Genomic DNA, 26590 nt, shown 5'->3' with positions numbered 1-26590 from the left:
AAGAGAACAGTTTATTCTAAATTCATCTCAGACAGTGAGAAAAAATGCATATGTGCCTTTTTATGTAGTGTATGTAAACCTCATACACTGGTTTCAATTGTATATGCAGATACACACGTGGACAAAATTGTTGGTACCCCTCGGTTAATAAAAGAAAAACCCACAATGGTTACAGAAATAACTTGAATCTGTAATAAAACAATTGTGTTAAATTATGGTACCCCTGAAAATAATGTAACCAAAAGGACATGTTAAATCAAGGTGTGTCCACTAATTAGCATCACAGGTGTCTACAATCTTCAGTCAGTGGGACTATATATAGGGCTACAGGTAGTCACTGTGCTGTTTGGTGACATGGTGTGTACCACATTCAACATGGACCAGACGATGCGAAGGAAAGAGTTGTCTCAGGAGATTAGAAAGAAAATTATAGACAAGCATGTTAAAGGTAAAAATTATAAGACCATCTCCAAGCAGTTTGATGTTCCTGTGACTACAGTTGCACATATTATTTAGAAATTTAAGATCCAAGGGACTGTAGCCAACCTCCCTGGACATGGCCGCAGGAGGAAAATTGATGACAAATCAAAAAGATGGAAAATATGAATGGTAACAAAAGAGCCAAGAAAAACTTCTAAAGAGATTCAAGGTGAACTTCAAGCTCAAGGAACATCAGTGTCAGATCGCACCGTCTGTCATTGTTTGAGCCAAAGTGGACTTCATGGGAAACAACCAAGAAGGACACCATTGTTGAAAACAAATCATAAAAAAGCCAGACTGGAATTTGCCAAACTACATGTTGACAAGCCCCAAAGCTTCTGGGAGAATGTCCTATGGACAGATGAGACAAAAATTGAACTTTTTGCCAAGGCACATCAGCTCTATGTTCACAGATGGAAAAATGAAGCATATCAAGAAAAGAACACTGTCCCTACTGTAAAACATGGATGAGGTTCTGTTATGTTCTGGGACTGCTTTGCAGCATGTGGCACATAGTGTCTTGAATCTGTGCAGGGTACAAAGAAATTCTTGACCAAGAAGCTTGGTCTTAGTTGCAGGTCATGGGTCTTTCAGCAGGATAATAACCCAAAACACACAGCTAAAAACACACAAGAATGGCTAAGAGGAAAACATTAGACTATTCTGAAGTGGCCTTCTTTGAGTCCTGACCTAAATCCTATTGAGCATCGTTACAAGGAGCTGAAACATGCCGTCTGGAAAAGGCACCCTTCAAACCTGAGACAACTTGAGCAGTTTGCTTATTAGGAGTAGGCCAAAATACCTGCTGAGGTGCAGAAGTCTCATTGACAGTTACAGGAATCATTTGATTGCAGTGATTTCCTCAAAAGGTTGTGCAACAAAATATTAAGTTAAGGGTACCATCATTTCTGTCCAGGCCTGTTTCATGAGTTTATTTTTAAAAATAATTTTGTTGAAGCGTGGTTGAAAAGCAATGTCTGACTTTCATTAGTTAATTTTCATAGCATTTTTATTTATTATCACTTTTGTCAGATTCAAGTTATTTCTGTGACCATTGTGGGTTTTTCTTTCATTAACCGAGGGGTACCAACAATTTTGTCCATGTGTGTATGTTTAATCAATAGGTCAACACTTCTAATGTTTTAGTGTGAATGAGAACTGAACCCTTTAACCCCTAAATTAAATTTCCAAGATTAAACAGATGTTCTATGGTTCAGACCTGTGCCACATTTCACTAAGAACATCAATAACATAAGTACATATCTTCATTATATACTTTTTCTTAATATGATGTAAAACATTCTTGATAAGTACTTGTCATCTAGTACTCCTTTGCAGTTCCACAAATTAATAGGTCTGTATCAAGCTTTTGTGCAAAAATGTAATTTATAAAATAATCATTTTTATTTAATACATAATATAATATAATAATTTTATGTGAAACTGCACTCATAATCCAACAGCATTTTTTGGGGAACATAGAGAAAAATTTTATTGTCATGTCCCTGCCTTTCAACAAAAATATATTTGTTATATCACATTGCATTTATTATATACACACACACAGACATAACATCAGGTTAAAAAAAAAAAGTGTCATACTTTTGTGTACAATTTTGACTTAAAAAGAAACTGAATAAAAATAATGTGACATTTGTCAAAACTGATAAAGTGAATTTATCAGTAATGTCAACACTGCTTTGTATTCAGACAGACATGTCAGCAATATATTTACACAATATTACACAGCAAGTATTTTACACAAAACTAACTCAATGTGCGGCAGCATTAGGGTGCAGGGGTTTGACTCGAGCCAAACGAGACAGTCCTAAACGTAGACCCAGACCTGGAGACTTCACTGGGGCACTCTGATAAGACGTAGGGCTACTTCCTACCAGACCTGATGACAGAACGAAAACAAGATGACTTACAGTACTAATTATAGAAATCAATGTTTGGGTTTGTTAGCTACTACAAATGGAGTATAGGGGAGAATGTGGCAGACAACCTAATGTGGGGTTGGTGCCATAACTTGCTTATAAAGTTAAGTTTTTTTTGGCTGAATCAAATGGAAAAAAGCACTAGAGATACACCAATCAGTGTTTTTGGGGCCTAAACAGGTCGCCAACTGTCTTTCAACATGATCACAAATATTTACGGCAGATCACAAATATTAATCGAGGGTTTCCACATTGCAGTTTCTAGGCAACTTTGGTAATGCATCACTGTGCCAGACTTCTGTAATATTCTGCAGAGTTCCTCAAGATTAAACTGACTCATTATCAGGTAATTTATGGAGAATTATCGATAAACCTATAACAATGCCACCTTCTGTACCAGTACCACCTTCTGCTGTACCAAGGCAAAGTATGTGTTCCTAAAGCAATGTGATTTTCTTAAACCAATCAAAAATCTGGGGCTCTTTGTCCCACCCCAGCGGCTCAAACTATGAAAAAAATTGACTGAACCTAATCATGATGAGAAAATCTCAGAAATACAGAAACCCAACATAATGACATACAAACTGTTTGGTGCATCTAGAAAACAGGGACAGTGTGTGAATACCCCCTATAAACATATTCAGGTAATTATATGATATTATATATATATATATATATATATATTTACCTGTAATATAGTCCTATTGTGATTTTTTAATTGTCACTTTTCCTTCATTTATCAGACGGACACAAAGACAGACTGTCTGTCTGATCGACACAGAGAACTGCCTTACCAGGAGGATTCCACTTTGGCAATCTACCTCCTATAGGACTGGAGGGTGCAAGTTTAGGTGTAGGTGGAGTGGTAAGAGTCCTCTCCAGCGCAGAAACAGAATGAGCAACACCTGGACTAGCTGTTAAGGAAAGTAAAGTGCCAAAATTGCAATTAATGTTATGTGAAATATATTTGCTCATAAAAAAGTTAAGCATAATGAGGGCTAGCTGAGGTAAAACAGGATTTACATAATATAATAGATCAAAACATGTTCCAAGCAATATGTAAACCATACAACTGAAGATGTTGCAAGCAGTGTATCACAAAATCTTAAGTGTGGGGGGGAAAAGAGGAAGAATATGTATAACCTGTGGACTGTGGTTTGGCTTTAGATAGTTGTGTGTTCTTTTCTTTCTTAACTGCTTTTGGTGCTGTATTTTTCTCATTTATGCTTGGTTTCTTCTTTTCTACTTTTTTCTCAGGATCACTGAATTCTGTGTCACTTTCTAAATCAGTGCAGGAAAGAACAACATTCAAATTGGCAAATGTGAAATAAAACGGTAACCATTTCATACCACAGAAACTAAGTTGATGAAGGCTGATGTACTGTGAGTACCTGGTGTGTTTTGAGGTTTGTAATCTTCATCCCCTGTGCTGTCGTTCTCGTCCTGCAATGCTTGCCTGTGGTGCTCTCTGGTTTTTGATGTCTTCCACTCTCTGGAGATGGCAGGTGGAGGGGTCTGCACACTAATGATCTGATCTAAACCTAAGGTTATGGATAGTCAAGATGCATTGTATAGTCTGAATGCTGGTACTGAAAACATAAACACAGGGGGGAAAAGCAGAAATAAATATGCCCTTTGTAAAAGTACCACCTATGATAGCACAGTAACACAAATCTAGTTTTATCTGAACTTTCCTTTGCAGTTTTTTATTTATTTTCAGTATTTTTAAGCATGTCTTGATTAACAGCAAATGTAAGATGCCTAAATGTATCTATGGCCAATACAATATATATTACTATGGCATGAAAGTAATACAAAAATGCTTTACCTAAACAGGTGACATCCACACTACAATTTGACAGCACAGGAGGTAAATCTTGCAAAGGGTAGTTTGAAGATGCAACATCTTCCAGGGAAGATGAAAAAACAAGGAAACAAAATAACAGAAAACAATTTAGTGAAATATAAAGCAATAAAAGTATTCCTGAATATGATAACTAATGAAAGTAGCACTTGTATCATGCATTACATAATCAACTGCCATACATACCATAGTGTGTAAGCACAGGAGGCTGACACACTTAATGTTTAGGGCAGAAAGAAATAATTTTTGGTTACATTAATAAACAAAACAGACATTTCCAGATTTAACTACCAAGATATTATCTTCATTCACAAATATATATTTTTTCACACCATGAGAATTGGCAAGTGGCTCTATTGTTTCTGTCCTCTGTAGCAGGGAGAGACTCAGTGCTGCTTCCAAATCTGTTTTATACAGTTTTTCATCCAAAGACACTCTGAAAAACATAAAATCATACAAATTTTGTTTTATTATTTAAAACAAATTACTTCAGTTTTTACTTTAGACTTTCAAACATTTTATTAATACCTCTCTCTGCATCTTTCACCAATTATACCACCAATTTCTTTTGCACAATTATTTAGAGTCCTGTTCTTCTCATGATGAGGTTCCTTAAGAGATGTTCGAGCTTTTTTATTTAAAGGAGCTCTCACTGTGGCAAAATCGTCATCTGTTGTGCACAAAAAAATATGATTAGCAATGCAGTTACACCTTGCCTAAAACGCCCTTCTGGTTTATAGCTACATGTTGGCTCTGGAAGCACTATAACCAGTGCCTTACCATCATCGTCCATGAAATCCGAATAATTGACAGTTTTCCTACTCCTGAAAAATGCAAATTATAAACCTGAGATATGGTAGAAAGAAGTGAACATGACTAGACTCATACATTTTCACCAATTAGCATGCTAGTAAGAAAGGCGACTGGGTGACATGAAACGAACCTTGAAGGTCGGTCCATTTTATACAGAAAACCAAACTGGTGACCAAATAGAATAACCTTCTTCTACCTCTCTGAGTGAGTTAGCTAGCTAGCTAACTAGCTAACGCATAGCTAACACTGGGTGCAATGAATCCATAAAGCGTAGATAAAGCTGTATCACCTTCAAAAATATTCTCTCGACCGTACTGAACTTTTTACACACACTTTCCTATAAGCGAATTCGCACTGATGGCATTATTACAGACACGGATTATCACAATCTATAAGAATTGGTGCAACACCAAGCCCATCAACCCGCCTGAAAACAAACCAGGACAACTCATGTGGGTTTTTCAGCGTCAGATTCCACAAAATCATGTTTATAAGAAAATCTTTTACGTCTGCAAATCGACATTTCCCCACTAATATGTTGTGAATATATTCAATATCTGCTGCATGTTACATTTCTAATTTTCTTTCATTATTTAAACACGTGCCCCCGAATCTCGAATCTGCTGAAAGTATTTTTGGACGTGTTGAATGGGCTAATCCGTAGCTCATGTGCAGTAATTATGCTGACAGAAGTGTCGATCTACATGGCTACATGGATCTACAAGATAAAAAAAAATACTATAATTAGTACACTGATCGCTCTTTGTTAGAAAATATACAGTTGGTCAGTGTTCTTTAATCATTGGTTTGTAACTCTCAGATTAGATGCTACATAGACAGCAGGGGAAAAACAATACAAATCAGATGGCTCTGGTTCTAAAATCTGAATGGCTAAAGCAAGTTTTTTTCTGTATGAATGTGTTACTAATGTGCTGTCAGCACTTAATTTTGTTTTATCCAAAGAGCCAACAATCTATTTTCTTAACCAATAACAATATTGTCTGAACAATTACTGACACTTTCAGTAACTGTGTTTCAAAGCCTAAGTTGCAAATGTTCCAGTGGACTGTTCTAACAGTGGGACATCAGGTGCATGTGGCCAGTCTGGTATGTACATGTTCCTTACACAGGTTGAGCAAACCTTGGGAAAGGCAGTACAATTTTCCTTTACAGGACCAAATGTTGTAAAAAATATTTTACTACCCTTGGAGTTTTTCAATTTTGTTGCATTACATTTTAGAATTTACATGGATTTTTATTTAGATTGTATCTATTGAACAGAACAGTCCAAATTGGTGAGTGAAACTAATTCTGAAAATAATGTGATGCATCCATATGTATTCACCTTCTTTGCTATGAAGTCGTTTCCTAACAATCACCCTTAAAAGTTGCATAATTTGTACAACTGATTGCAATCTAAGTGTCACATGATCTGTCACATGATGTTAGTATGAAGTACATATACCTGTTCTGAAAAGCACCGTCCAACAAAACTAAGCACGGGGCATCTCAAATATGACGAGACCAAGGAACACTCCTTATGGGTCAAGTTTTGAAGAAAGGTCAGGGTTGAGTTATCGAATAATATCCCAAACTTTGTACATCCTACAGAGCACCAAACCTGCCAAGAAAGGGCCACCCACCAAAACTCTCAGACCAGGCAAGGAGGGAGACTGGAGACACGTTTGGAGTTTGCCAAAAGGCAGGTGGGAGCGTGGGAGACTCTCCAAACAAATGGAAGAAGGTACTCTGAATAGTTCTGGGGTTAATAGTTATATAATAATAATAGTTATTGTTTGTTTTGCAATAGTTTGCATCTTGATAGGTCAAATGATACAAAGCCCTTAAAATCCATTTTAATTCCAGGTTGTAAGGCACCAAAATAGGAAAAATGCCAAGGGGTGTGAATACTTTCGCAAGGCACTGTAGACAGAAACACAGACCAACAGTACATAGAACAGATAGATAGATAGATAGATAGATAGATAGATAGACAGACAGAATTGTAGAGTGATGGAGGGATGGATATAGAAACAGAGTTGCAGAGAAATAGATAGATAGACAGTTGTAGAAGGACAGACAAACAAAATTGTAGTAGCACATTTTTGTCCAAAATTTGAAGAAATATACTGTAACATAAATAAATAATTTAGCCTCACATAAAAGATAAGATAATTCTTTATTAGTCCCACCCATTAAAGTCCCAAACACTAGATGAAAGCTTTCTTCAGAGCCCTACACCACCTCTACATCACAAGACTGAAAGAAGGACTGTCCATCCTGGAACAGGAATTTAGAGATTTTAAACAAAGAACTCTGTCCTGCCTTTATCAGGAAAATTAGAACAGTCAACCAGCAAGAGAACTTTACTCCCTACTACTGCAACAGAGAGATGAGATCCAGAAAATGCAGCAGGCTATGAGATGACAATCGGTATCTGAGGATAACTTTACAAAGAGTGACACCACTGCAGTTCAGATACCTGAGCAGACAGATAGAGGAAGGATGGCTTCACTTCCTCCCCCCCATTCACCCTCTCTAACCTTACCAACCTTCCAACCTTTCAAGCTGACAGTGATGCAAGTAGATGGCCCCCTTATGTCCTGGATTGTTGACTAGAGCACTGTATGTCTGACAGAGTGGTCCGCAACATTGCAGCCCCACAGGGGACTGTCATCTCTCCCACTCTCTACACCACAGACTTCAGCTACTGCAAGATCTTCTATGAGTCTGTAGACTCATTGCAACAGCAAGTGCTATCCGTTATGCTGTTGCATGCTGGGGCAGAAGGCTGAGAGTGGCAGATCCGCAAGGCAAGTAAGGTTGTGGGCGTGGAGTTGGACTTGCTGATGCAGTGCCGGGGAGGAGGTAACTGTCTAAGCTGCATGCCATTATTGATAATAGCTCCCACCCATTCTACAACGTGGTGATGAGACAAAGGAGCACATTCAGTGCAAGACTCCACCAAAATGCAATACAAAGAAGTCATTCCTACCTGTGGCCATCAAACTCACAATATTCAAATTATACTGTTCATATGTGCAATAATAATAATAAAATTCATTTTAATATGTGCAGTAACTCAGAGGTGCATCAATTACTGCTTTAGACAGTATGCTCCATATTTATAATCAGTTACTGCCAATTGCCACTTTGTTGTATCAGTATAATTTCTATACATATAAATATTTCAATGTATTCTCTTTTTGTTTCAAATTGTATTTTAGTTTTGTATTAGTGTTTATTCCCAGAACCTTCAACAAAGCAGAACACCCAGAGGAGTCTTACCACTTCCACCTTAAGTCCATCGCTATTTATATACCTCCCCCAAATTTCCCTTATTACACAGAGGACATTTTTAAATCTCTTATAAAAAAACTAATTGTCACAATGATCAAAATATGGTACATGGGTCATAATTGCTTTGTGGAATTTGAAATGCCAAACATGATTTTGTTAATGTAGAAAAAAGATCACACATACTTAAACAAATAGGCAAAATAAAAAACCCAAAAGACCTTCAATATAAAAAAAATATATATATACACTGCTCAAAAAAATAAAGGGAACACTCAAATAACAAATCCTAGATCTGAATGAATGAAATATTCTCATTGAATACTTTGTTCTGTACAAAGTTGAATGTGCTGACAACAAAATCACACAAAAATCATTAATGGACATCAAATTTATTAACCAATGGAGGCCTGGATTTGGAGTCTCACACAAAATTAAAGTGGAAAAAACACACTACAGGCTGATCCAAGTTTAAAGTAATGTCCTTAAAACAAGTCAAAATGAGGCTCAGTATTGTGTGTGGCCTCCACGTGCCTGTATGACCTCCCTACAACCTGGGCATGTTCCTGATGAGGTGGCGGATGGTCTCCTGAGGGATCTCCTCCCAGACCTGGACTAAAGCATCCGCCAACTCCTGGACAGTCTGTGGTGCAACGTGACGTTGGTGGATGGAGCGAGACATGATGTGCAGATGTGCTCAATCGGATTCAGGTCTGGGAAACGGGCAGGCCAGTCCATAGCTTCAATGCCTTTATTTTGCAGGAACTGCTGACACACTCCAGCCACATGAGGTCTAGCATTGTCCTGCGTTAGGAGGAACCCAGGGCCAACCGCACCAGCATATGGTCTCACAAGGGGTCTGAGGATCTCATCTCGGTGCCTAATGGCAGTCAGGCTACCTCTGGCGAACACATGGTGGGCTGTGCAGCCCTCCAAAGAAATGCCACACCACACCATTACTGACCCACTGCCAAACCGGTCATGCTGAAGGATGTTGCAGGCAGCAGATCGCTCTCCACGGCGTCTCCAGACTCTGTCACATCTGTCACATGTGCTCAGTGTGAACCTGCTTTCATCTGTGAAGAGCACAGGGCGCCAGTGGCCAATTTGCCAATCATGGTGTTCTCTGGCAAATGCCAAGTGTCCTGCACGGTCTTGGGCTGTGAGCACAACCCCATCTGTGGAGGTCGGGCCCTCATACATCCTCATGGAGTCGGTTTCTAACCGTTTGTGCAGACACATGCACATTTGTGGCCTGCTGGAGGTCATTTTGCAGGGCTCTGGCAGTGCTCCTCCTGTTCCTCCTTGCACAAAGGCGGAGGTAGCAGTCCTGCTGCTGGGTTTTTGCCCTCTTACGGCCTTCTCCACGTGTCCTACAGGAATGATACCCCTGCCACATCCCATGGAGCCCTTTACAAATAATCAAATGGCCTATATTTTAGGGATAGTTAACTCAATCAATTACAATCATCCAAGTGTGCCTCCCGAGGGAAAATAAAAACTTAATCCTGTATCATAAACCCTGTCCAAAAGTTTGTAGACAGCTTGTTTACAAATATAGGATATGAATTGGGAGTCTGTATTTCTTTAAACTTCTGCTTCTCTTTTTCTTCCCATGGGAAGGCTTTGGCAAAGGATTTTGAACATTGCTGTGAGAATTGAATTGCATTTGGCCATGTTTGGCTTATGCAGCTGCCCCAGAGCATACAATTTTGTTAGCAGTCCTTTCTACAGAGATTGTACAAGCTGTGTAAACACTTGTTAGCAATAGGTCCACCTTAAAGTAGCAGGATGCACTAATAAGGGTGTGTGTATACATGTGGATATCTCAGTTATACACTGTGTGTACAATAAAACCATTTTGTTATTTACTTTTAAGACATTCAGGATGGGCACTGTCATCTACAGTTTAATGCCCATTAAGCGGTTGTGAAATTATGTCAAAACTTTATTATGCCTTGTAGTGCTAGATCCTTAAATATGAAAAAAAATCTCAGGGTAATATCCTTGTCTCTGTTAAAAATCTGTTTAATAGTGCAGTAAACTATCTTGATGTTGACAAATTGTCAACTGTATGAGATTTGTAATAATCAGCACCAAATAATGTTACTGTAATTATATACCCTGTCATTTATTCATGTCAAGTGTAAAAAGTCAGTGTGTAAACCATTCTTTATTAAAATGACAGCCTAGTACTGATTTAAGTTCAAGAAATCATTTTAAAAAGTTTTTTTTGTTTATTTCTCACTAAGTATTGTGAACATAACATAACTATAATGTATTTTTTTTGTATTTCATAGAGTTGTGGAATGAGTCAATGCAATTATGTAATTATGGATAAGATTACAGCAGTCATTCGTCTTCTTCTGTATTTTCTAAAGCACTGTGTACTTTCAAAAGGATAATATTTGTCATGACCTCACCCAAAGCAGCCCCAGCCGGATATGGTGTCCTGGTCTTTCTGTTGCAGCCTGGTCTCAAACCTGGAATTCGTAACCATGTGACAAAAAGACCATTTTAGGATTCGTACAACGTATGCTAAATATAAATCAACTCATACATATGCATGAATTACTGACACAACCAAGACATCAAACGGTTTGACCCATAAATCAAATGATTTGAACAGAGAATGTTAGAATTTTTGTGCCTAACCTACATCTCAACCTAAACTTAACCCTTAACCTAACGTTAACCACAGGGGCACACACAGAGTTTAAAGGGGCACAGCTGCTTGCCTTATAATATTACTACTAATAATATTTTAAATAATGTTAGTAATAATGTATGTAGTTACCATATTATAATCATCATCATTATCATAATCTTATGTTTAATTCTATAGTAATATTATTGTCAGACATATGCATAAAATGTTTCCTTAGTGGATTAAAACTACATGTGAAACTGTTATACTGGCAATGTTAAAATGGGGTATCATTATTATTATTATTATTATTATTATTATTATTTCTGATGTGTGAATCTTGTACTTTTTATTGTCAAAAGGTTTTTATCTATTCTATACAAATTGCTGGGAATTAGTATCAAGTAAAGGCCTTGATGAGAAACTGTATTTTTATTATAGCACTTGACCTTTGTAACCTAATTCCCAGCTGCAGAGCAAATGAAGCCTAGGTGAGCCTCAGGGGAGCTTTATGTATTGACAACAAACTAAAGAAGCTGCAAAAATAGGCATAAGAAACCACCAACCCCTAAAGACTTTAAAAAAGGTTCTCGCCAAACATCTAACACACCTAGTCACACCTCATACAGTGTACACAGTTTTTCCATGTGCATTGTTGCAGCAAGAATCATGAGGCTGGGCTGGATGCGATGTCTGGTTTTGGCCCTATTCGTCACAGGGATACTTCTGTATGTAGTTATAAAACAGATCTGGACCCATAAGGAATTTCTACAACAAGCCCAGCAGGATTTTTCTGTACTCAGCCAGGAAATCCTGCACAAGCTGGATGAAATAGAGTCTCATATGCAGGCAATTGGTGAGTGAATGATGCAATGACTGATTTATTTCTAAAGTATTGCTGTGTGATAATGCTATAATATATATGAACTTGAAATATATCAATATGTGAAAATTAGATTATGTAAACCACTTTTACTTGCAGTGTGCATATGTAGGAGAAATATTGCTAAGCATTGTAAAATTCACTTACAATTATTCTCTACTTTTAAATCAAAACGTTAAACTCCCCTACATTCAAGCTTTGAATATGAAGACCCAAAAGCATTCTAAGAAAATTAGACATGCACTTCTAGATGCACAAGATGGGAAAATGCTTTAGAAGAGTATTTGGAAATTCCAAATAATTGTAATTGACATCATAGGTAGACCTCAACTATGAGTGACAAAATGAGAAAAAAAATCAGAAAATCACATTGTCTGATTTTTAAAGAATCATTTATGAAATAATCAGACAACTTCAATCAACAAATCCATACCAGTCAATACAGTGGCTGGAGTGCACTGTGTAGTCAGCAACCAAACCTGTGTTGTTCTGTATTCTTCTAACCAATACATCAGTAACTTTACTGAAAACTGGTAACACATTCTAACCACTAACTGCCAGGATTAAACAGGCTGTAAACAGCCATTACAATTTGGACCTTGTCAAAGTCACTCAGTTACATGCCTAAGCCATGACATCCCACCACCTGTCCACAAGATCTTTTTCAGAAGTTTGCGGGCTATTTTACGTATCTTTTTGCAAACTATAATCTGGCCATTAGTTTGGTGGTTTTCTGCTGATAATAGCCTCTGATGAACTCGCACCTGCATCCTAAATGCTGTTTTTGGTCTGTCAGAAAAACAGATTCTTCCGCTATCCGCAATTGAGGTATTCCTTGGCCTACCAGTCCAATATTCCACACAGTTTATTTTAGTAATCCCAAGGACCAATGTCTCTAATAGTCTTATTCTTGTTTATTGACTTTCACTGGAACAGCTCTTGTCCTCATGTTGAACATTGGCAACTACAAACTCTAAAGGTGTTTAAAGCAATCCTCTGTATCTTGTGCTTGCACTAATGAAGCAAAGGAACACACCTGTGTAAAAATAAACACCGGTTAGGGCCAAATGTCCCAAACATTATGATTTCCTGAAATAAGGGGGACTGTGTAAAATCTAAGGTAAAAATGCTATGTTGTATAAAAACCCACAAATCCAAGTCTGGAATATATACTGATATGATTGGTTTGATTTGAAAACGTTCAAGCAGAGGGGCATATCAAGGAAAAATGTGTCTTTGTCCCAAAAAATTATGGAGGGTCCTGTATATGAATGTCCTAATTTTAATGACATCACAAAACTGTGAATTCAAAATTAGATCACATGATTGCTTTAGGTATATACTATTAAGTTTGTACTATTTTTTTAGTCCATTCAGTCCAGGGGGATGTGCATGCAGTTAAAAGCATAAAACATCCTACAGTAAAGAGAGAAAAGAAAGCCACAGTGAACCTTTTCCCAAACTCTCAACTCTTTGAGAGGTGGCATCCTGGGCTCTCTGCGGAAGAGCAGCGAGAAGCAGAGGAACTGTTTCAGAGATATGGATACAACGTGTTTCTCAGTGATCGGCTCCCCTTAGACAGAGAACTACCTGAGACACGAGACCACAGGTCAGTCTCAGTCTATGCAGAATTATTTATTTATTTTGCCTCACTGTGCATATGACTCTATCCTATTCATATATATGTTCATAGCCAAATAGAACAGTAATGTGAGTAAACATACTTTTCTTTTTCCCTTTCTGCTTAGGTGTTTAACCAAGGAATATCCATCAGAACTCCCGACCATCAGTGTAGTTTTGATATATCTGGATGAGGCTCTGTCTGTAATTAAAAGAGCCATTTTCAGCGTGATCAGCAGGACGTCTGTACACTTGCTCAAAGAGATCATTTTAGTTGATGACGGAAGTTCTAACGGTACGTTAAATAATTTCCCAGAACAGTTTTTATCCTAAAGTTATGTTGCTTATGTCAGGAGTGATTTCATCTACAGCGCCGTTAGAGAGACATCAGTAATCTAGGTTTTGTAAAAATACAACTTGCTTCATCAGTGGTTCATCACCAACCCTGCTCCTGAAAGTTTGCTTTCCTGCAGACATAAGCTCCAACCTTAATCAATTACTGCCATCTCAAAACCAGCACAATTTGCCAATTTACCAGCTTAAACACAACTAATTCAGCAATTGATTGATGAACTGTGTTTCAACTGTGAAATCACCAAACTGTGGTGGACTTCAGGACTGAAGCACCGATTATATCCCAGCATACAAGACTTTTATAATAATGAAAGATGGATCTGATTATTCCCTTCAAAATGTTTGATCAACTAAATTAGGTGTGCATTTGGGTCAGTGGTAAAACCTGCAAGAATGTAGATTTCCAACAGGAATTTCTGAGCGTTTTCTAAAACATTAGATCAAATCTAGACATTTGCCAAGAGATTTGTGACATCTGTTTCTTTTAAGATCAGGGGTATTTATTAAGAGTTAATCCTGCTTTTGTTGAAGCAACTGTCTCTATTGTCCAGGGTAGGCTTTTAACTAGATTGTGAACAAGTACTGTGAGAGCTTAATTGCATTCAGTGACAAAAGCATTAAATAGGTCTGGAATAGACTGGACAAAACCTTTGGCACCTTATCAAAAATAATTGGATTTCAATCATGCGATGCTTCTTTAATTAGTATTTATGGCAGTAACATGTGCTGGCAATATTAAAAACACACAGTCAGCTATTTTAGAAAGAAAAAATCCAGCATTGTGTCTGTGTAGCACACTAAGCATGGAGAAAAGAAAAAATAGCAAAGAACTGTGAGAACCAGAATTGTGGTAAAGTATGGACAATTTCAAGAAAAGTATTGTTTGAATGCTGGTTAATGAATCAACTTCTGAACAAATTTAAACTGACCTGAAGAAACTAGGTACAACAGTCTCACCTTGCACAATCCATTGCCATCTGAAATAGGACACTATGGTAGGAAACCCAGGAAGATCCCACTGCTGATATAGAAACATAAAAAGCCAGACTGGAGTTTGCCATTATCTGTCTTTGTAGGAGAATGGTCGGTGGACAGATGAGACCAATATAAAGCTTTTTGGTAATGCACATCATTGTTCCATTTACAAAAAACAAAATGAGTGCTTTAGACAAAAGAACACAATCCACACTGTCGAACATAGTGGAGGTTCAAAGATGTTTTAATGTTGTTTTGCTACTGGATGCATTAACTGTGTACATGGCACTACGAAATCTGGGGACTGTCAAGAACATTTTAATGTAATGTAGTAATTTAATTCTTTCTTACAATTTCGAAAAAGTAGCAAACATTTTGTTTAGTCAAGTTCTGTGTGTAATAGGATCAGTTTTGACTTATTCCTCTGCTTTTTTGTGTTATTCCAAAGCAAACAAATTAAACAGATGTGTGACTACCAAAGCATTTGTAATTGCCAAAACTGTAACTATGTAACCTACCCATTAGTTAGTACATAATAATTCATTTTAAGTGGTTACAAGCCACACACCATGTTCTCTCATCACCAGTACATGGTTACATTCACAGAGGATTTGCAAGGAGGGCTGAATGCCTTTATCAGCGATATTCACAAGACTCGTCCAGGCCTGGTGAAGAAGGTGAGGCATGCAGAACAGATGGGCCTGACTGTAGCACGCCTCTCTGGCTGGGAAGCAGCCACAGGGGATGTGGTTGCTATCTTAGATGCCCATGTCGAGGTTCATGTTGGTTGGTAAGTCAAGACCAGGACTTGCAAGCTCCTAGAATACTGTATGTCATAATCTAATGAAAATCCAATGAACTGTGGGAACAGGGAACAGTCCTGGAGGGCAGAGTCCAGCACAGTTTCCAGCTAAATCACACCAACTCAACACATTAACTGGTTGTTCATTTATGAGTTGAATGAGGTGTGTTTAAGGAGGGAATTCATCAAAACTTGCCCATGCAGCACCTGAATTGAGCTCAGCTGTAGTGGAAAGGCAAAAAAACTGCTTACATATCTGCATACTTCCTACTTGCTTACAGGGCAGAGCCGCTACTTGCCCGTATCCAGGCTGATCGCACATTGGTGCTGAGCCCAGTCTTCGATAAAGTGAATTTCTACAACTTGGAACTGACTCCATATCCAGCTGCAGCTCATGGTTTTGACTGGGCTTTGTGGTGTCAGTATGTTTTCTTCAGACAGGAGTGGTACAATCACAATGATCCATCACTACCTGCTAAGTGAGTGTCTAAGTGAGTGCTTTATTTTTCAGTCAGAATGCACATTGTAGTGGCAAACCTCATATTACATTGTCCTTTAATTTACTATTCTTCTGTCAACTTCCTTCACCAGGAGTCCCTCTGTGATGGGCATCCTTGTGGTTGATCGTCTTTTCTTTGGGGAGATTGGAACACTCGATAGAGGAATGAAAACATACGGTGGGGAGAATGTGGAGCTGGGTATTCGGGTGAGCTGAGAACTATGAATCATTCATGTAGTGAATTATTCCCAGAATTGTATTGTATTTATCTATAAAAGGATTAACATAGCACAACTTGCTTAAACATTTTAAGAATGGCATGATCACTGCCAGGTTTTCTTCTGGAGATCTACCTTCTGTCATAATTTATTTCGGACTAAGCATAATAGCGCAGGTAGAGAGTGTTGTGACAGATGTTGTAGAGAGTGTATAATAATATATGTTGTATATATAATGTTGTATAAATATGATCTTAGGCTCTCTCACACTACCTTAAACAACTCTCTCACACTTCCTTAAACAACAGTCCTGTCAATTTGTGTTTCTCTGTCCCCTGACGTATTTTCTCTTTGAGACAGGTATGGCTGTGTGGAGGCAGCATTGAGATCATACCGTGTTCTAAAGTGGCTCACATTGAGAGAGCTCACAAACCATATGCACAAAACCTTAATGATGTGATGAAAAGGAATGCCCTCAGGGTGGCAGAGGTCTGGCTGGATGAATACAAAATTAATGTCAATGCTGCTTGGGGCCTTCCACCAATGGTACAAATGGATAAAGCAATAAAAAATGGTCCACTTCTCAACAGCTATAGTTTACTTTTGCATAAGTAAATCATTAGGTTGAGCATAGAAGTGGCACCACCCTATGACAAATATGTGCTGTACTTAATCTTAGTTTCAAATAACGTATGCCTGTTCTACTAAAAGACGTCTAATCAAAAATTACTTAGGCATCGCCATTGCATGCATGACTGAGCAACATCCTCCATTTATCTTCTCTAGAACCATGGTGTAGATATTGGAGATATATCAGAGAGGAAAAGGCTGAAGGAGAGGCTGCAGTGCAAACCTTTTAAGTGGTACTTGGATAACATATATCCACAGTTAGATCCACAGGACGACCTGCTTGGGTATGGCGTGGTGAGTGCTTTTCCTAAATGATGCAATATTTAAACACTGTTAAAACATTCACTACTCATTACATATATTAAAGTTACCCTGCAGAAACAGCCAATTTTGAATTCATTGCTTTTGAGATGTGACAAAAAAAAACATTTACATATTTACACTCTCTCATAAGCACCACCTACTCACACTGACATTACAAGGATTGTTTTAGCTTAGACTGCAGCCTAGCTACTCAGAACAGAGCATATCTTTTTACATAAAATTACACAAATGCCATAAGAAAACCTCAAAGTGCAGAATAGTAGAGAAACATGTAGGATATGATCCCTTTTGATCAATAGACTTGTAAGAATGCAAAGGTTTTCCAAAAAAGTAATGGTGATTATATGCATATGCAGTTGTCTTTAATGAGTATGAAGAATAAAAAACACTGTAATGATTTTGCTGCTACAAATCAGTCATTTTCTTTTCACCACATTTAATTACAAATACAGCTAATCAACAGTCAGAAGAAGGATGCATGTGTTGATCAGGGACATGTTTCAGGGAACAGCCCCATCCTGTATAAATGTCATCATCAGTTTTCACAGGTGAGAAAAACACTCTCCTTTTTTCCTCTAAATGCTTGCATCATTATCTCTAGTACATTATCTCCAGTTCATTTTATGTCCCCACTTTTTCTCAAATCACTACAGCTTTGTAACTACAAATCACATGGAGAGATCACTATAGGAATGGGTATGTTTCTGGAACGTCGCTGTTTGGTGGACCCTGGTTCAGGAAGACAGCCTCTTTTACACAAGTGCACAGAGTCAAAGCAGAAAAAACTTTATATGTACTGGGACTTCAAACAGGTACTCAAACTGTAACCAAACTGGTTATTGTCATACCTTTCAAGCAGTCTATCATACACAATATTGACACCAAACCTACTCCACCTTAAAGTAAATGGTGAAAAATTGTTAGTGTAAAATAAATGTTTAGTGTCCAAATTTTGCTTGTTTAGCTTAGTGCTAGAGCTGCAAGGCTGATATTGGTAACAAACACTACAAGTAACTTTAAGGTGCAGCCTTGTCGTTAGAGTTTAGGACACATTATAACTTCCGTTATAGAGATATTTAGAGATGAGAGCATGCATTTCTGAAAAAGATTTTGGGTGACTGTTGACTTTTAGTAAAGAAGTCCACTTTGGCAGCTCCACTTTTGTAACCCTTCCTTTGACTCTGGTGTTACATTGAAAATTCTGTTTTGTTTGTTTCCAGGGGCAAGCTATTAAGAACAGAGACACAGGTCGTTGCTTTGAAATTGCCATGGGACCAGACGGGTACCATCAACTGTACATTCAGGAATGCAGTGGACAGAGGTGGAGGATAGAGTATGTGATCCGAGACGAAATGAAGTGAAATGGCCACAAACTACCTACAGGATTTGTTGTGTCAGATAAAATACTGAGGCTTTGTCCTGAAGTGTGAAGTTATAAAGTAGTAAAAGTCTTATTCTAAGATTTCTATCACTATGGTAAATTCTCCATTATGAATTTCTGCCACTTTTGTTGCCAAATGGCTGTGGCTCTGTCCTTCAGCACTGGTGGCAAAGAACTATACCTAAACACAAAAAAACAAAGTTAACTTTACCTGAACCTAAATCTAAAAAACATAACTTGATTCAAAAAAAGGAATCCACTCCCACCTGATAGAATTCATTGCAAGCTCCTTAAGCGTTCCCAAGTTAGCACTCAGACCTCCGATTCCAACAAAGGCTTCGTAGAAATCATAAGAAAGTCCAGTAGTCCCAAACAATGTTGGGTCATCAGAGCTCAATACCATAGGATGCCCCTCTGCCATCAACACTGCAGCTGGGTGATTTCGCAAATCTGAGACCAGCTTCAGCACCTAGAACACACAAAAAGCTCCATCAGTGATTTCCATTTAAGGGGTGTACTGCAAAATGTGTTTTTTTTTTCTAATTTTCTCCCCAGTTTAGTGTTTACCAGTTATGTCTAGGGTTGGGTGGTATCTATGTTTTACTATGGTCACCAAATATAACTGCAGTATACAGTACTGCCAGGCAGGGACATCATAGTGGGGTGAAAAGTGGGACTGAGTTACCAGGATCCCAAGTGGGGGAAGGGCCCTTGAGGAGTCTGGAATTTTATTTTACTTTGAATATCATTTAAAGATCACAATACATTTTGCTAACTAATGTAAATGTAATGTTTTGGGTAAGTAAATCGGTTGATTGATGAATTGAATTGTGTGTCCTAGCCTACATATAGTGTTATTGAGGGGGGGTCAATGGGCACTGCTTGTGCATAGGGTGCAGAATTTGGTGCTATGCCCCTGCTGCCAGGGGTGGGGAGTAGAGCAAGCAGTTCAAGTAACACAGACAATTGTTTGACAATATGTTTACATAGTGATATTTTAAATCTGTTTGCTTATACAATCTCCAACTACGTGAACATTGTGCATAATTTTAAATCAATAATGAAATAAAAAAACGTTTGTCCTCCACAAAACATGCTCAAGTGTGGCAGACCAAAACCCCCACGCTGACAAAAATGACTCTGATTAAGAAAAACATGCCCCTTTTCTGACAAGTTCTGCTGATCAGTTCTTGTGTGTGAGGGAACAACTAGCCAGAGAGTTAGCCTTAGGTAAGTTAGCTAGTAGACTTAACATGACAGTACAGACCATGTTCCAGTCAAGGCTTAAATCACACATTTAGAGGATAAAGCAGCCTATTATGAAGCACGACTTTGAGCTAATGGTCTTAGGAGTAACAACAGCTGATATAGAATATGTTCGGGTGGTTGCTGATTCATTGAAATTTTACTAACACTAGTCTAACCTGTGCATCATATCATGGGAACTAGGGATGTAAAGCTATGTGTATTTGACCTGAACCATCACAGTACAGTACAAGGCAATACCTGGTTGGATATAGGACACACTTCCACTGGCACACCCCTCTTTCTGGATAGTTCCTTTACTACGGGATGGTGTGCCAGGGCAAAACCATGTCCAATGCGCGTAGTGTTTAATAACAGAGCATCCAGAACGTTCCTGTCTACATCTGTGCCATCTGAGTCTAAACACAAACAAACACATACATGCAATAAAGGGTAAACTCAAAACAAATTTAACTTGAAAAGGATTCTTTAAAGGACTCACCTGTCTCACCTGCATGGAAAAAATAGGAAAAGTTGGTTTTAAGCTCTTTGGGGGCTGAGAGTGCTTCTCGAAAATACCAGAGGGGTTTTCCACCATCTTCTCGTCCCACCTACAACCAAACATAAACTAAACTGAGAGTGTAAGCCTACACGGCAGTACAACTAAAACCTGTTTTTATTACATATTTGTATACAAATTTGAGAATAAATTTAAGGAAGGAATCTCACCAGATCAAAGCCAGCGATAATCTCTGGATATTGTTTTTCCATCTTTATGGCATCAATCACTGCTTGTTTCACCTGAGACAACCTAAGCACTCTAAACAGAGCCAAAAGAAGGTGTGAATGCAAGAAAATAGCTAGCCATCTGGTATTTGTTACTGGGTATCAGGATGATATTAGAAAAGGCTGGATTAGATACCACAATTAGATTGTAATATTTCTGTTGCATATCTAGACTGGAACACCACAATTGTACAAAATCTGAAGATACCTACTACCCTTGAGTGTTCAGACACACTTGGCTCCAATATTAAGATACCACTAAAAGACTTCACTACTTCATGACATAAATTACAGTTGGAAGAGGGTGGTAGATGGATAAAGCAGGTTAACATTGGGCATTTGGAATGGCCCAAAGTCCTGACCTCAACCCTAGCTAAAATATGTGGACTGTGCTTCAAAGTCAGGTCTGTGCCAGAAAAACAATACATTTAACTGAATTCCATGCCAAGATGAGATGTAAAACATCCAACCAGAATTCTGCCAGATGTTTTGTATCGCTACCAAAAGCATTACCAAATATTTGGTGTATGAATATGTGTGACCCTATATTGAAAATGTGACAAATTTGATTTTAAAAATAGCAACTGGTGTTAGGACTGACTGTCATTTTGCAAGAGGTTGTGTAGTGTTTGAACCCTAGGCTGGACCCTAGGTTAGCTAGTAAGCTAAACATGTACAGACAGTGTTCCAGCTGAGGCTCAAATCACACATTTAGAGGATAAAGCAACAGAGCATGGAGCACAAAATTTAGTGAACAGTCTTAAGAGCACCTTAACAGCTATACATTCACCACAATCATCACATTACGTTTCATTGTGCACAGTCCCACTGAGAATATGGCACGATGTAGCTTATGGCTACCAAAATCATTATCAAATATTTGGTGAATGTATATGTGTGACCCTGTATGTATATATGTGACAAATTAGATTTTGAACTTGAAAGTGAACACCAAACTCTTGTTACAGGACGGACAGGCTGCGGACCAAAGTGCAGAGAGGAAAACCTGTAAGGAACCTTATGTGATGTAAGTGTTGTGATATGGGTAATGTGACTGTGCCAGGGTCCTTACTAAAACTAGAAAATTGACCATATCAGTCCAGTTCTATCAACACTTCATTGGCTCCCAATTAAATTCCGTATTGAATACAAAATTCTTTTATTAACATATAAAGCCCTACATGGCCTCGCTCCTGAGTACCTGCGGGATCTTATTACACACTACGAACCATCAAGATTACTTAGATCTCAGGGTGCTGGCTTCTTACTCGTTCCCAAAATTCAGAAAACCTCAGCAGGGGGAAGAGCCTTTTCTTATAAAGCCCCCGAACTCTGGAATAACCTTCCTGATAATGTTCAGGACTTAGACACAGTCTCAATCTTAAAATCTAAGCTGAAAACTCATCTGTCTAGTTTAGCTTTTGGAAATTAATGTTTCCCCTTAGATAAAGGTTGCAGGTCCAGGGGTTCACGGACCCAGGGAATTGTAGTACACTGAAATGCTGGAGCTGTAGTCTCGCTGCTTACACGCGATCACTCAGGTTTGTGGACGGTGGAGCAGATGGACGCTAGCGTTTCAGGGTGCTCCCGTGTCTGTGTTACCTTCTGGCTCTCTCCTTTTAATTAGGCTGTTATAACCAGACCTGCCGGAGTTGTCCGAAACACTATGATACCTCCCAACATTCTCTGCTCTCCATAAAATCCTCCCAGAACTAACTCTCTCTTTTTACCTTCTCCGAGTAACATGGCCACCCGACCTGCTGGAAGATTGCCCGCTGATGTCCCCTCTACCTGCGTCAGACCAGCTGCCACCTATCAGTCCGACCCCACCCACCACCACCCATACCAGACCAGCGGCACACCCCCCACCGCTGCTACCTGTTTAATTACCATGTTAAAACCTAAATGGACTCGTAACTATCTGCAACTATTAATATCACCATTATTAACTATCTGTTGTATCTAGTTTGGTAAATTTATCAATAATGTTTAAATAGCTCTGACCAGAGGAGGATGGGTCCCCCTTGTGAGTCTTGGTTCCTCCCAAGGTTTCTTCCTCCAGCTCTTTATCTCCGGCCTTTATCTTGGCCGAGTCTATATGAAGCATGCCCTTGGACATCAAAAAACCCAGAAACAACACATATGGTGGCTTGTGGCAAGTGCCTCAACCACTGTAAACATAAGTGGCAGGGGGTGGCAGTCTAGCCACTGAAGAAGTGCCATTTGTCACAGTCTTAAATGCTGTGGCAACCAGGTGTGTCTGGTGTGCACTGATTACCCCTAGGGGTTCTGTGAATTGAAGTTCCCTTGGGTAGCAGTGCCTTGCCGCCGTTACCCTCTGCTAGTAGGTGACAGCACAGACAGACCCCTTTCAACTCTCTTCTTTTTTTCTATTAACGATGTATGTTTTACACTTATTCTGCCAGTTCACTGAACATTCTTCCAATCACAACTGTGCTTATTACTCCATAGGTTTTTATATTATATATTTGTATATTAGACCTTAGCTGTAGCTGTAGCTGTCCAATTTAGACCAAGTTTAGTATCTACTCTAGACATCAACCAATAGATCTTGCAAGCAGCCTTACCTGTGGACTGTTATGATTATCCGAAGCCCTATAAAGTCTGGATGATCCAACTGGAACAATTCAGTTATGTTTTTATATGTCTGAAGAGACCATTCTCTATCATGGATGGTGCCATCAAGTTCATATGTCTGAAACAGAAACTTGTGATTTTAACATCAAGAAACTTGACATTTCTTTCATTCTTTAAAAACATTATTTATTGTCATTTCACCAAGTTCATCTTCGGCAAATCTGTTTTGAGAGCAATCAAATGCATGTATTTTACTTGCCTTAAACTATCAAAGTATCAAAGTACAACCAGTACCTGTAGTACCCCAAATGTAAAGACTTATGGTCCTAGTCCATTTAATTTAGTAAATGTTTGAAATTCTTTAAAAAAGCAGTTCTGGTACTTCACATAATGCACCATGAGCCAGATTGCTGAAATGTTTTTTTGGTTTGTCCCTGTCTCCCTCTTTTCCACATTTTTATGTTTTCTTTTCTTTCTTTACAAGGCCACATTCTATAGTATAAAAGACTGTTTTTCACTTTAAATTTGTACAAAAAAACATTACATTCACACATTCCATTTCTTCAGTTTATGGCAGTGCTCTAGAGAACCTTTTGGCACCTTTATTCACAAGTCAAAAGTAATGTAAACATTCACCAACCCTGGACAGGCCAGCCCTCAGCTCCAGGTACAAGATGTTGTCATCATAGAGCTGCTGAAGGCCTTCGTAGAGGTAATCATTAAAAACAGGTGCATAAGTGATAAGCCCTGAGATTGCAATAAATATCTGCTCAAAACGCTCCCACACTACATCTGGGTTAGGATACGCAACATCTGGGTCCTCAGTGAACAATGTGAGATTCTGCATCAAACTGAGAATAAAAGAATAAAAAAGATTACTTTGCCCTCAGTGTACATTATGTTTCATGATGTACAATGACATTTCACAATTACTTTTGCATGCTCCTTATACATGGAACATAGTCTGATCAAAGATCAACACTGTTTGAGAACCACTTCCTTATTGCACATGACTTCATTCATTTCTTTACCAGCATTTATACTCTATGGACTATTTGATTTTTGTTTTTACTAATAATGTGAAAGGTCAAGGTGGACCACCTCTTGTCAAATGTCAGGATATCACTGGTGGATGCCCTTAACTCCTCCAGCAGGCTCCATGAAGAGCAGCCCCAGGTTGGGAAAGGTCGCTGAGCAGAGAACAAGAATTGCACTGACCCCATCCATGTGAAGCAAATGTAGCAATGAGGCCTGTAGGTCACATTCATCACAAGCCAGTCCACACTAACCAAAGCAGAGCTGTGTATGTGAAGGACCGCCCCTAGAAGTAAAACAGCAGTCAGACTGGTTGAGGGACAGGTATTGGCCGCATGTAGAACAGATAATGAAACCATATGAGCACTTTACAGCTTTCGATTATCTTGCTCAGGTAAAAAATTCATCTAATGTAGACCTTACATGTAGACCATCCGATTTCTATAAAGCTACTTCACAACATCAGTTGTAAAAAGCGCTATACAAAGCTGTACAAATACCTACAAAAAGAGGTATTCAACACTTTATCTCCAGCCCTGCAAGACCTGATTTGAGTTCCTTGATGTGTAAGTCTCCACGTTTCTATTTTGTAGGTATAACGTCTCCATGTTTCTATTTTGATCCTGGTGTTCCTGTACCTTTCTGTATTTTTCTACATTGACATTTTCAGAAACATGTGACAATAAAACAAGCTCCTCACAATAACAGTCATGGCCTAAAATATTGACCTCTTTCAGAAAATGCACCATGTCTCCCAGTTGCAGTTACAAATGCTTTAGTATTTATGTTTGACTGTTTCATTTGTTTGCACTGGAACAACACAGAAACACTGAGGGGAAAGAAATCGGATGCCATCAAATCTGATTTCCACACAGAACCCAGAAACAGACTGAAGAACATTATTGGCACCTTTTCAAAACTGTAAGAAATAACTGCCAGTAACAGGTGCTGGCAATATAGAAACCACACATTCAGCCAGTTTTCAATGGAGAAAAGTTGACTCAAAATTCCAGTAGAGAGGTGAAGGAAACATAACAATCGCTACAGGAAGCGACTAATTTATTTAAATACTTCCAAAAGGTGTGTTACCAAATATTGCGTTTAGGGAGTCAATAACTGTATTCAGTCTATTCCTAGAGTTATGCCTGGAATTATATCATATGTGACTTTTCCCAGCTTTTTTGTGGTGTTCCACATAAACATGTGAATTCCTGGGTGAAAAATGTGAATTCTGGGAGAAGTGGTGCATTTTCTGAAAGAAGTGCATGGGTGTCAATATTTTTTTGACTGTACAGTTTTATGCTTCTACTACTACAGGCATAGTCTGATCCCAGATCAACAGTGTTATTATATTTGCTTTGTTTTAATGTATTTTAAGTATATCTTAAGATGACAAGGTAATGTGTTTTTCTCTTTAGTGCAGTGTTCTTAACACCAGTTCTCATGGACTAAGTGGACATTAGTCAATTGACTATTTCATCTTTATTTTATGTTTTTTTTAATAACAATGCAGGGTCCAGGATCAATCGTTAGGGCTTGCCTCTGTAAACCCTGGTTTAGGTTTGGACTATCATTTGGTCAACATGTAGCTAATAAACAGTAAAGTTTGTGTTTGTGTAAAGCAGTGGTCTGTATTGTATTGAGTATCCAGGTCCTGTACATTTCAGTATTTTTCCACTCCAGCTCAAGAAGGGCATGTAAATAAGCTGACTGGTTACATCAGGGAAAACAATAAAATATCCAGGCTTAGGATTGTGAATCGACAGCATACCAGTTTACCTTTAGGCATTTTCTGCAGTAGTTTAAACACTGGACTCTTCTCAATGTGGGACCTTGCTCTGAAGAAGTGCATAGCAGGAGGAAAATCTAAAGCCAACATCTCCTGCTCTTTCAGCTTGTGCAAGTGGGAATCCAGTTGCTGTTCAGCTGCAGTAAGTTCCACTCTGCCCCCCACCTGCAGTGAGGCTTCCTGCTGCAGCATCAGCTCTCTCTGATAAGGGTCTGGTATATTTCTGCTCTCTTTCACAAAGGCGAACATCAGTACGATCATCAGTGCTGTCGTACTGCATATTATGGAGAAAGACCTCTTCATGGCCTGTGCTGATATTGGGATGAAGGTCGAATCAGTTACAAGTTCTGTGCTCTTCGTGCCCTCCCCTGCAAGGCCCCAGCACAACAGATTAGTGTTTCCCAGGTTCC

At 38.6% G+C, this 26590-nt stretch overlaps 3 protein-coding genes across 6 annotated transcripts; 1 reads left to right on the top strand and 2 right to left on the bottom strand.

Annotated features, from left to right (window-relative positions):
* Window positions 1-1924: 1924 nt before the first annotated feature.
* On the bottom strand, window positions 1925-5535 carry rad51ap1 (RAD51 associated protein 1). 4 transcript variants are annotated; one of them, XM_072673866.1, is made up of 10 exons: window positions 5228-5535; window positions 5065-5108; window positions 4813-4954; window positions 4617-4720; window positions 4471-4500; window positions 4249-4326; window positions 3812-3961; window positions 3564-3701; window positions 3215-3334; window positions 1931-2380 (listed from the first exon to the last, which is right to left on the bottom strand). In XM_072673866.1, exons 1-10 carry the CDS (start codon window positions 5242-5244, stop codon window positions 2253-2255), a joined length of 951 nt encoding a protein of 316 aa, XP_072529967.1. In that variant the 5' UTR covers window positions 5245-5535; the 3' UTR covers window positions 1931-2252. The 4 variants fall into 4 exon arrangements, with proteins under 4 accessions (XP_072529970.1, XP_072529967.1, XP_072529968.1 ...); XM_072673867.1 differs by having other exon boundaries at window positions 1932-2380; window positions 5065-5130; XM_072673868.1 differs by having other exon boundaries at window positions 1932-2380; window positions 5387-5535.
* A 6175-nt stretch (window positions 5536-11710) lies between these two features.
* LOC140549695 (probable polypeptide N-acetylgalactosaminyltransferase 8) lies at window positions 11711-18707 on the top strand. The gene is made up of 11 exons (XM_072673445.1): window positions 11711-11897; window positions 13293-13533; window positions 13673-13839; window positions 15480-15663; window positions 15957-16154; window positions 16267-16381; window positions 16753-16938; window positions 17179-17316; window positions 17799-17894; window positions 18000-18158; window positions 18567-18707. The coding sequence occupies exons 1-11, from the start codon at window positions 11711-11713 to the stop codon at window positions 18705-18707; spliced, it is 1812 nt and encodes a 603-aa protein (XP_072529546.1).
* ada2b (adenosine deaminase 2b) lies at window positions 17782-26538 on the bottom strand. Its single transcript, XM_072672687.1, has 9 exons — window positions 26171-26538; window positions 24458-24677; window positions 23997-24207; window positions 23347-23474; window positions 20702-20792; window positions 20475-20583; window positions 20234-20391; window positions 18994-19196; window positions 17782-18908 (listed from the first exon to the last, which is right to left on the bottom strand). The coding sequence occupies exons 1-9, from the start codon at window positions 26481-26483 to the stop codon at window positions 18818-18820; spliced, it is 1524 nt and encodes a 507-aa protein (XP_072528788.1). The 5' UTR covers window positions 26484-26538; the 3' UTR covers window positions 17782-18817.
* Window positions 26539-26590: the final 52 nt, after the last annotated feature.

The sequence above is a fragment of the Salminus brasiliensis genome, chromosome 2 (assembly GCF_030463535.1).
Source record: "Salminus brasiliensis chromosome 2, fSalBra1.hap2, whole genome shotgun sequence".
Classification (NCBI taxonomy): Eukaryota; Metazoa; Chordata; class Actinopteri; order Characiformes; family Bryconidae; genus Salminus; species Salminus brasiliensis.
Note: the sequence above shows the minus strand (reverse complement) of the source record. Positions and strands in the feature narration are given on the sequence as shown.